The sequence below is a fragment of the Salvelinus sp. IW2-2015 genome, linkage group LG15 (genome assembly GCF_002910315.2).
Source record: "Salvelinus sp. IW2-2015 linkage group LG15, ASM291031v2, whole genome shotgun sequence".
NCBI classification, from domain to species: domain Eukaryota; kingdom Metazoa; phylum Chordata; class Actinopteri; order Salmoniformes; family Salmonidae; genus Salvelinus; species Salvelinus sp. IW2-2015.
This window is the reverse complement of record NC_036855.1, coordinates 51,129,502-51,141,839: the sequence shown is the minus strand read 5'-3', so window position 1 is coordinate 51,141,839 and position 12,338 is coordinate 51,129,502. Positions and strand designations below refer to the sequence as shown.

At 42.4% G+C, this 12,338-nt stretch overlaps 1 protein-coding gene across 3 annotated transcripts in view; it reads right to left on the bottom strand.

Moving 5' to 3' along the window:
• Positions 1-12,338, bottom strand: part of LOC111974722 (activating molecule in BECN1-regulated autophagy protein 1A) — a 294,670-nt gene that overhangs the window by 249,593 nt on the left and 32,739 nt on the right. For all 3 annotated transcript variants that reach the window (XR_011481056.1, XM_024002685.2, XM_024002686.2), the window contains exon 12: positions 7,356-7,466. Coding sequence is in view for 2 of the 3 variants with exons in the window: in XM_024002685.2 (XP_023858453.1) it covers positions 7,356-7,466 (111 nt within the window). In the remaining variant the exon portion in view is untranslated. The remainder of the gene's footprint in view (positions 1-7,355; positions 7,467-12,338) is intronic.

The window sequence follows — 12,338 nt, the reverse complement described above, 5'->3', positions numbered from 1 at the left end:
ATGTGGTGCAAGGACAACAACCTCTCCCTCAATGTGATCAAGACAAAGGATTGTGGACTACAGGAAAAGGAGGACCGAGCAAGCCCCCATTCTCATCGACAGGGCTATAATGGAGCAGCAAACTCACATGGTCCAATTTCAGCAAGATAGTCGTGAAGAGGGAACGACAAAACCTATACCCCTCAGGAGACAGGATCATTTATCGCCCTCCAGTTCCCTTGGAGAGTTCATCAATGAGCTTGACGCCCTGATAAGTTCCTTTCCTGAGGAGTGCTCACCTCTCACAGTTCTGGGTGACTTTAACCTCCCACGTCTACCTTTGACTCATTCCTCTCTGCCCCTTCTTTCCACTCCCTCGTCTCCTCTGTTGTGTTCACCTCACCGGACCCTCCTCAAGCGCCTGTGCCCAGCCTCTTCTTATCCTGCAACATCGAGTGACCACCAGATGACAATTACGTGCCTTGAGCTTCTCTCTCATACAGCCTATCGTAGATGGCTGTCAGCTTGGCCACTAAGTCTCAATTGAGCCAAACATTCCCACCAATACACCATGCGTGCAACCCTTAAATGTAATGTAAATGAGACTGAAAAGATTTGGCATGGGTCCTCAGATCCTCAAAAGGTTCTACGGCTGCACCATCAAGAGCATCCTGACTGGTTGCATCACTGCCTGGTATGGCAACTGCTTGGTCTCCGACCGCAAGGCACTACAGAGGGTAGTGCGTATGGCCCAGTACATCACCGGTGCCAAGCTTCCTGCCATCCAGGACCTCTATACCAGGCGGTGTCAGAGGAAGGTCCTAAYAATTGTCAAAGACTCCAGCCACCCTAGTCATAGACTGTTCTCTCTGCTACCGCACTGCAAGTGGTAGCGGAGCGCCAAGTCTAGGTCCCAAAGGCTTCTAAACAGCTTGTACCCCCAAGCCATAAGAGTCCTGAACAGCTAATGAAATGGCTACCCAGACTATTTGCACACCCCCCCACGCTGCTGCTACTCTGTTATTATCTATGCATAGTCACTTTAATAACTCTACCTGCATGTACATAATTACCTCGACACCAGTGTCCCCGCACATTGACTCTGTACCGGTACCCCCTGTATATAGCCCCGCTATTGTTATTTACTGCTGCTCCTTAATTACTTGTTATTCTCATCTTATTTTTTGTTGTTGTATTTTCTTAACATTGCATTGTTGGTTAACGGCTTGTAAGTAAGCATTTCACTGTAAGGTCTACACAGGTTGTATTCGGCACATATGACAAATAAGATTATGGTAGAGTTAAGTTCAAATACAAAGGATTTTAAATTGAAACATCCCACACTGTTTTTAATTGCAAAGCTTTCTCTTTGCAATATGTCTCGCTGAATATATGTGCATTAGCATATCAGTCAGTCTGCATTTGGCATGAACTTCAAGATCACGATGGGGAGAGTAATTTGCATTGTTGCCGATTGTATTTCAGACCCTCTGCTTTTAATCATTGCTGAGATGCTCCACTRCACACACACCCACCCACCCGCCCCGGATAACACATCTCTTCCTCTTTCCTAAACAGCTGTTACAGTTCATTGTTAAAGGCACCACCCACATCAATTATATATGAGCAGCATTCCGGAGAGGGCCCATAGCCAAGTCTGTCTGTGGAGCTTAGTGGAGAGCTATACACATCACACTGTTCACAACTTACTCTCACAGAGAGGAGGAACATCTGCTGTGCTAGCGTTCTTATCAGGAGGCAAAGTTATCATWATTTTTTWATTTATTATTTACATTCATTCCAGAMATTTACCTTGTCTTTTTCCATTATATACAGTGCATTCGGAAAGTATTCAGACCCATTCACTTTTGCCACATTTTGTTGTTACATTACAGCCTTATTCTAAAATGTATTTTAAAAATAAAATAAATCCTCAAGCTAAACAAACTACCCCATAATGGCAGAGCAGGTTTAGACATTTTTTCTAATACAAAAAAACAACAACTGAAATCTCAGTTGTTGTTTTCAGAAGAAATCTCAGAAGTATTCAGACCCTTTACTCAGTACTTTGTTGAAGCACCTTTGGCAGCGATTACAGCCTCAAGTCTTCTTGGGTATGACGCTATAAGCTTGGCACACCAGTGTTTGGGGAGTTTCTCCCATTGTTCTCTGCAAATCTCTCAATCTCTGTCAGGTTGGATTTCGTACGTCGCTGCACAGCTATTTTCAGGTCTCTCCAGAGATCGGTTCAAGTTCGGGCTCCAGCTGGGCCTCAAGGACATTCCGAGACCAGTCTCGAAGCCATTCCTGCATTGCCCCGGCTGTGTGCTTAGGGTCACTGGAAGGTGAACCTTTCCTCCAGACGTGACGCGTGGCATTCAGGCCAAAGAGTTCAATCTTGGTTTCATCAGACCAGAGAATCTTGTTTGTCATGGTCTGAGAGTCCTTTAGGTGCCTTTTGGCAAACTTCAAGCGGGCTGTCATGTGCCTTTTACTGAGGAGTGCCTTCCGTCTGGCCACTCTACCATAAAGGCCTGATTTGCGGAGTGCTGCAGAGATGGTTGTCCTTCTGGAAGGTTCTCCCATCTCCACAGAGGAATTCTGGAGCTCTGTCAGATTCACCATCGGGTTCTTGGTCACCTCCCTGACCAAGGCCCTTCTCCCCCGTTTGCTCAGTTTGGCCAGGGGCCAGCTCTAGGAAGAGTCTTGGTGGTTCAAAATGTCTTCCATTTAAGAATGGAGGCCACTATGTTCTTAAGGACCTATAATGCTGCTTAAATGTTTTGGTACCCTTCCCCAGATCTGTGCCTACGGACAAGTCCTTAAACCTCATGGCTTGGTTTTTGCTCTGACATGCCCTGTCAACTGTGGAACTTTATATAGAGAGGTGTGTGCCTTTCCAGATCATGTCCAATCAATTGAATTTACCACAGATGGACCAATCAAGTTGTAGAAACATCTCAAGGATGATCAATGGAAACAGGACGTACCTGAGCTCAATTTCGAGTACCATAGCAAAGGGTCTGAATACTTATGTAAATAAGGTGTTTTATTTTTAATACATTTGCAAAAAAGTATATATATTTTTTTAAAACTGTTTTTGTTTTGTCATTACGGGGTATTGTGTGTAGATTGATAAAAAAGTAATTTAATCCATTATAGAATAAGGCTGTAACATAACAAAATATGTAAAAAGTCAAAGGGTGTGAATACTTTCCGAATGGACTGTAGGTGTTGAGCTATTATTAGAAATGCATAGGTCAGATTAATTCAATATTGTTTTACTTTTACACGTTTTAACTGTTGACTTCAATTCAGGGCATCCTTGCTTGAGTTCTATGACGTATCAGTATTAAAAATAGCTTTTCAGATCAGATGTCAATACCACAGTGCCCTATAAGTTCATTACATGGCTCACGGCCCTGGGTCTGAGCTCCTCCCTAGGCAACTGGGTCCTGGACTTCCTGACAGGCCGCCCCCAGGTGGTGAAGACAGGCAACATGACCTCTTTGACATGGATTCTCAACAAAAGGGTTCGTCCTCAGTCCCCTCCTGTATACCCACAACTGCGTGGCCTCTCAGTTTCAATTGCATCATGAAGTCCGCTGACGACAACAATAGTAGGCCTGATTACCAACAACGACGAGACAGCCGYCAGGAAGGTGGTAGGCACCTGAAGACGTGGTGCCAGGTAAACAACCTCTCCCTCAACACCAGCAAAACAAATGAGCTGACTGTGGACTTCAAGAGGACCCAGGCTGGACATGCCCCCATCTTCATCAATGGGGCTGCCGTGGAGACGGTCAATAACTTCAAATTTCTTGGCGTACACATCTCAGAGAAGCTGAAAATGGTCTAACCAGACGGACACCGTGGTGAAGAAGGCACGACAACGACRCTTCAACCTCAGGATGCTGGAGAAATTCGGCCTGTCCCCGAGGGCTCTCACAGTGTTCTACAGGAGCACCATCGAGAGTATACTTTCGGGCTGCATCACAGCCTGGTATGGCAACTCCACTGCCGTGGGCCGCAAGGCGCTTCAGAGGGTGATACGTGCAGCCAAAAGCACCATTGGGTGCACACTGCCTGCCCTACAGGAACCCTATAACACCAGGTGTCACAGGAAGGCCAAGAAGATCATTAGGGACCCCAGCCACACCCTGTTCTCCCCGCTTCAAATCACTCAGACGCAGGCAGTACAGGAGCATCATGGCAAAAACCGGAAAACTGGCAAATAGTTTCTACCCTCAGACCATCGGGCTGCAGAATAGCTACCACTAGTCAGCTACCCTTCCCCCTCGCTACTGCCCCATGAACATTCTCCTCCCCCGCTCCCAAGTCAGTTACCTTACCTATTGCTCCCTCTACGAATATTTCCCCCCTCACCCCCCCACTGACTTTAACTCTGCCCCAACTCCAATGACATTCATCACTGTTGCTAATATGTACAGTGCAGTATAATTTAATTATAATTGGTTTTATTTCACTTGGTCCCTACACGCCCTCAATGATCATGCTGCACCCCCTTACAGTAATTCCCCCCCACCCCCTCCAGAGTCTTTACTCTGCTTCCACCTCAATGGACATTAACTTATCCATCACTCCTACAAATGTTATGTATATAGCACTATTTCTATTGTTGTTTTTTTATTACCATTTTCATTATTTTATTTAATTTAGTCCTGCATGTTGGAGCTCGGACTCTAATATTTTCACTGTACCCTGCAATCACACCTGCAACCCTGTACGTGACTACTTAACACTCTGAATCTGATAAATCATCCACATAAAGACTCAGTAACAGGCTTTGCAGGCTCAAAATGCTCAAACAAAAACACCAGATATTGATTAACGAGCATAGACACCAAAACTGTTTACTTTGTCAATTCAAATCATTGGTAAATGGAGACAAGAGTTGCAAGCCCTCCGATATCGCTATACAAACCCACACAGTGGAGCTAAAAATCACGTTGTTGGGAGTGGGTGAGTCACATCTCACCAACCTGAGGTACATTGCTGGGCAAAAAATAAAAAATAAAATAATGCCTAGGGCAGGGATTTTATTTGGTTTTCTGAGCAAAACATTATATAATATTTGGATTTTTTGGACATAAAAACAGTAAGAACAACAGCAAATCAGCTCTAAGTTATTTTAATTTAGGAAATTTATTCCAAAGTATTCCCACACATAAGAGATAGATCCAGTGCATTCGGAAAGTATTCAGACCCCTCGACTTTTCCCACATTTTGTTACGTTAGTCTTATTCTAAACTGGATTACATCGTTTTCCCCCCAACGACAAAGCAAAAACAGGTTTAGACATTTTTGAAAACGTATATATATAAAAATAAATAAAAAATAAAAAAGTACCGAAGTATTCATACCCTTTAATTTTGTTGAAGCACATTTGGCAGCGATTACAGCCTGAAGTATTTTTGGGTATGCCACACCTGTATTTGGGGAGTTCCTTCCACGCTCTGTCAGGTTGGATGGGGAGCGTTGCCGCACAGCTATTTTCAGTTCTCTCCAGAGATGTTCGATCGGGTTRAAGTCCGGGCTCTGGCTGGGCCACTCAAGGACATTCATTCAAAGACTTGCCTTCAGAAGGTATTCACACTCCTAGACTTTTTCCACAGTTTGTTGTGTTACAGCCTGAATTTAAAAATGTATTACATTTATATTTTTTGTTACTGGCCTTTGTCACAATACCCCATAATATCAAAATGGAATTATGTTCTTTAACATTTTTACAAAAAAAATTGTTTGTTGGAAAATGAAAAGCTGAAATGTCTTGAGTCAATAAGTACTCAACCCCTTTGTTATGGCAAGCCTAAATAAACCGCTCAGGGATTTCACCATGAGGCCAATGGCGACATTAAAACAGTTCGAGAATTAATGGCTGTGATAGGAGAAAACTGAGGATAGATGAACAACATTGTACTTACTCTACAATACTAACCTAATTGACAGAACGAAAAGAAAGAAGCCTGTGCAGAATAAAAATATATGTTCTCATGTTCTGAGCAAGGAACTTAAGTTAGCTTTTTTACATGGCACATATTGCACTTTTACTTTCTATTCCAACACTTTGTTTTTACATTATTTAAACCAAATTGAACATGTTTCATTATTTATTTGAGGCTAAATTGATATTATTGATGTATTATATTAAGTTGAAATAAGTGCTCATTCAGTATTGTTGTAATTGTCATTATTACAAATAAAAAATATATATATAATAATAAATACATTTTTTTTTTTTTTTTTTAATATATATATTTAAAAAAAGAGAAAAAAATAATAATAATCGGCCGATTAATCGGTATCTGCTTTTTTTTGGCCCTCCAATAATCTGTATCGGTGTTGAAAAATCATAATCGGTCGACCTCTAGTATGAATATTTTCTTAAGGCACTGCATATGTGATCGTGTAAGCAAGGTTTGAAATTATTATTACCATTTAGTCAAATATAATATCCGTTCGCGCTTCTTGTGGTCAATTTGCAGTCTACAAATTATTTGTAATTATGTTCTGGCCCTCTGACTATTCTCGCTCTCATAAAAAACATCCCATGGCTAAAGTTTGTTGATCCCTGGTCTAGAGAATACCATAGGCCTCTGCTTCCTATATTCTGGAATGAGTTTCTTGGATTCTTATTTGATTAACCCKAAAATAACAATCTTTTCACATTGCTCAAGTTTGGACGACCAAACACTCAAAAGTTACTGACCTTCAGGTACGTACAGAAATGTMAAATCCTCTATAAAAGTCATGGCGTAGTTTGAGGATAATGTCCTTCCCCAATGTCTATTGTAGGTACTGGGTATAATTATGTTTTATTTAAATAGACACTATTACATATCATATTACAACCTCTATAAGAACAGTTTGTCAAACACAGTATGTTTAAAGAAAACTAAACCCAGAAAAAGTGCTTGGTTGGGCACTGAATGGATTAGAGCAGAATAACCCAGTGGGTTTTATATTTAGAGGTGGTGCTCTAAGCAGCGGGGCTCTGTTCTCTGTCCTGACGTCAGGAATAACTTGGCCTGAAGCAGAGTAATAACCAGACCACGACACTATGTGAGCCTGATGATAAACAGAGCCACTGAATCTCAAAATACTAAAGTAGAATGCACTCAGCATGGTCCTGCAGGGAGACTACTGTGAAATGAACCGCACCATTAAGACCAGCGGCAGGCGAGAGAGAGAGAGAAGGCATCCTAGAATAGCAGACAGTGCTAGGCTTGGATCTGAAACAATCCCCACAGAGGAATGAAAGATGGAAAAAAGGCAGGGCAGATCTGTATGAGTAGGCCTAAGTTTCTTGTTTCARCCCAACAAATCGACAAGTTCAACCATGTTGGACCACTCACAGTTGCTGATTTCAGGTAGGTCAAACTTGGTGAAGTCCCACCACTGGAGGCGGTAGGTGGTGTTGGCGATGTTACTGGCCACAGCTGACTGACCGTCACCAATAACCGCACCTAGGAGAAGKGAACAGAGAAGGTCATCATGTAGCTTTATCTCGCTGAGCAAAAACAAAAAAAAACTGCAAGAGTCACTTCATTTCTATAATATGTACTTAGGTTATGGGGGGAAAAAAGTGTTTTCTATTATACCGTTTTGTAATTCGGTCAAGCCTTTGTTGAGCGGTCATCCAAAATTAGGGATAACAGCAGTGGTCCAGGACCACGCTTTTTCCTGTCTGCCCAGTCATTCTCAGTAAACGAGTAAATGCTTCTTTTTTTTTTTTTGTCCATTGTGTTGACGCTTTCCTGGAGTGGTATGTTAATAGGATGCACATAAACGTGGCTGATGATAATGGAATCCTGACCAGGTGCACTTATGTCAGTGTGGGACTAATGGCAAATCAAAAGGGTGCTGGTGAAAAACTATAGTAGACAAAACCATTTAATAATCATCAAAAGAGGGTACGCTGTACGCTGTTATACCAAAATGGGCAATCTAGTACAAATACGATTCATAAGAATGTCTAAACCGAAGAGGCAAAGAACTGCTRTAAAATGCTGTAAAATATATGATAAATGCATTAATAATACTGCAATATCGCCAATTGCAAGGTCCTAATGAATGATGAGGTATAGGCCTAAATCATATATGCAAACGCATTTACTGGTTCTAATTTGATTTCAGAACAAACTTCCATCAGTCAGTACATAGTAAAATGTCTGTAGTAACTGACCCAGTGGCAGCAACATCAATAGAAACTGCCCTTATGCTACATTAAAATGCCACAAATTATTACACAATTGACACATTTTCTGTCTGTGGCAGAATGTGTGCATGTCACTCCCCAAGTCAGAGTCTATGCCACTTACAAACTGCAACTGTCTGCAACCGCAATCATTTTTTCACAGTTCATTTGAAATGGAGATAAAGGCCTCAGGCTTGTGAGACAAAAACAAGTTGCTGTATTGACTTGACTGCAAAATAAACGAATGATAAAGACAAGAGACAATGAGTGTTTCTTCTACTTTCAAGGTGTTCAAAAAGCAAAGTAGATTAAAAACCGATCGAGTTTGCCATAATTAGCTACGCTTACATGACACAATTTTATCAAAAAAATTACTGAAACTGCAGTGTGAGGGATTAAGTGCTTAATGTTTTTATCTGCTGCGCCATGGTAATGGGCTAAACCTCTTTCAAGGCTGCACTTTCCCTTCTTACAGGAATACATCAAGTTTGCTGAGCAACAGTAAAATGTTCACGAAAGTGAAAGAAATTACCCCCTTCGTAATGTGGCAAACTTCGATTGGTTGGCTTAAATGTTACAATTTGTACTTGCACACAGTTGCAATTTGCCTCTACGGTATGTGGTCAACAATGCAGCCATACAGAACTACAGTATGATGGACTTTACATATGGTACGCCATCTGCCCTCTGCTCTTATTTAAGTCATTAAGAGAGCATCATTTATAACGTCACTGAAGTGTTGGAGCAAATTACATGTAGAGGGGCACTTGTTCCATTCATTTCTGACAGACCCATCATGACTCATGTCAGAGGGGGGGAGAAGGGGCCTAGACTCATGCAGGCTTTGTACATAGTCAGCTGCATATGTGGGAAAACCATCAACAACGAAAATAAATGACTTTTAAATGAAAAACCTACCAATTAAAAAGGGCCCCTACTGCACATTAAATTTGATTATGTTTAATCTGGGAAGTTATCTGCCTTTATGCTCTATTCACCCTATTTCATTTTGTATTCCAAAAAATTCTAATTAGCCACCGTCTTACTCTATTTCCATGCATCATTGTCTACAATGCCCAAAAACCTCATGGCAGAATTATCTACGACGGATGATTGCTAGATTGAGGAAAATAAATATAGACCGAACTACCTATTCTCAGAAGAAGAGGGGAGCTATAACTAAAGATACCATCTGTAGTGCACTGGCTGCACTTGACTGATTGAAACAAAGTGGATCTTAAAGAGTGGATTTCACTTGTACCAGGCCTATACACCATAAATATAGTACATGATCGAACCCTTAAATGTTTTATGACAAATGTTAGTTACATTTGAAAGCAGATGGCACTCAATAAGCTAAACATTTCGAATAATTTCAGGGTTTAGAAACTCTGATAAATCATCGTTGGAAAATCACACTTAGAATCATACGTGGCAAACATTACAAACTACAGTATCTAGACTAGCACCGTAGTTAGCTAGTTAATGACTAAAAGCAGTTGAAGCCCAGACTGGTAAGACAAGGGGCGGCGGATTATSTATTTTTGTAAATATCAGCTGGTGCACGATATCTAAAGAAGTCTCGAGCTATTGCTCACCTGAGGTAGAGTATCTCATGATAAGCTATAGACCACACTATTTACCTAGAGAGTTTATCTGTATTTTTCGTWGCTGTTTACATACCGCCACAGACTGAGGCTGGCACTAACACAGCATTGAATGAGCTGTATTCCGCCAAAAGCAAACAAGAAAACGCTCACCCAGAGGCGGCGCTCCTAGTAACCGGGGACTTTAATGGAGGGAAACTTRAATCAGTTTTACCTAATTTCTATCAGCATGTTAAATGTGCAYCCAGAGGGAAAAAAATTCTAGACCACCTTTACTCCACACACAGAGACACGTACAAAGCTCTCCCTTCCCCTCAATTTGGCAAATCTGACCATAATTCTATCCTCCTGATTCCTGCTTACAAGCAAAAATTAAAGCAGGAAGCACCAGTGACTAGTTCAATAAAAAAGTAGTCAGATGAAGCAGATGCTAAGCAACAGGACTGTTTTGCTAGCACAGACAGGAATATGTTCCGGGATTCCTCCGATGGCATTGAGGAGTACACCACATCAGTCATTGGCTTCATCAATAAGTGCATCGATGACGTCGTCCCCACAGTGATCGTATGTACATACCCCAACCAGAAGCCATAGATTACAGGCAACATCCGCACTGAGCTAAAAGGGTAGAGCTGACGCTTTCAAGGAGCGGGACACTAACCCGGAAGCTTATGAGAAATCCTGCAATGCCCTACAACGAACCATCAAACAGGTAAAMCTTCAATACAGGACAAAGATCGGATCGAACTACCCCGGCCCCGACGCTCGTCGGATGTGGCAGGGCTTGCAATACCGCACCAACAGATCCTAAAGGACCCTGCTAAAGGACCCTGGGACTAAACACTTACCTCTGCAACTGGATCCTGGACTTCCTGACGGCCGCCCCCAGGTGGGAAGGATAGGTAACAACACATCCGCCACTCTGATCCTCAACACGGYGGCCCCTCAGGGCTGCATGCTCAGTCCCGTCCTGTACTCCCTGTTCACTTATGACTGCACGGCCAAGCACGCCTCCAACACCATCATTAAGTTTGCCGATGACAACAGTGGTAGGCCTGATCACCGACAACGACGAGACAGCCTATAGGGAGGTCGTCAGAGACCTGACCGTAAGGTGCCAAAACAACAACCTCTCCCTCAACGTGATCAAGACAAAGGAGATGATTGTGGACTACAGGACAAAGTGGACCGAGCACACCCCCATTCTCGTCGACAGGGTGGCAGCCAAGCAGGTTGAAAGCTTCAAGTTCCTTGGTGTCCACATCACCAACAAACTAACATGGTCCAAGAACACCAAGACAGTTGTGAATAGGGCACAACAAAACCTATTCCCCCTCAGGAGACAGAAGAAGGCCCTAAAAATTGTCAAAGACTCCAGCCACCCTAGTCATAGACTGTTCTCTCTGCTACCGCACGGCAAGCYGTACCGGAGAGCCAAGTCATGGTCCAAGAGGCTTCTAAACAGCTTCTACCCCCAAGCCATAAGAGTCCTGAACAGCTAATCAAATGGCTACCCAGACTATTTGCATTGCACCCCCCCCTTCCCCCTTTTAGACCGCTGCTACTCTGTTGTTATCATCTATGCATAGTCACTTTAATAACTCTACCTATATGTACATATTACCTCAACTAACCAGTGCCCCCGCACATTGACTCTGTACCGGTACCCCCCTGGTTATTTTACTGCTGCTCTTTAACTACTTGTTAGTTTTATTTCTTATTCTTTTCCGTATATTTTTTATAAACTGCATTGTTGTTTAGGGGCTCGTAAGTAAGCATTTCAATGTACACCTGTTGTATTCGGGGCATGTGACTAATACAATTTGATTTGATACTCAAATAGCCTCGACCATTTTCACACCATCATCAGATAAAAAGTTAATGATTACTAGAGAATGAAACTGGAGGGGGAGACGGATTGGAGCGTTGAACTGGATCGAAAGGAAGTGTCTGGGCCAGTGTGGGAAGAAGAGTAGCTAGCAGTACGCATGGAGGTGGTATGGGGACAATGGACAAAAAAGGGGGTGGGATAACAAGGGATGGAGAGAGCATAAGTGGCATTATTTGATGCATATTAATCATAGGCTGCATTTTATTCCCCCTGGTCTCGCAGTCCATATATAAAACCAGATACATTTTCACAGTTCACCCTTTTATAGGTAGAGGAGGGGTCAGGGGGGGGTCACAACTAAGTGGAGTCACTGGTTCTAAACCCATGGCCATGCAGACTACACCACTGTCACATGGCACCATGGATGAGAGAGAGGACCCTAATTCTCTCACATGGGACCTCGGTTCATAATAGTACCACATGGTGGGTTTGGAGATTGACTACAACTCACGGACTTACTGCAGTCATACATAAAATGAAAGTGGAATGATATACAGTTGAAGTCGGAAGATTACATACACCTTAGCCAAATACATTTACACTCAGTTTCACAACTCTTGACATTTAATCCTAGTAAAAATTCCCTGTCTTAGGTCAGTTAGGATCACCACTTTAAGAATGTGAAATGTCAGAATAATAGTAG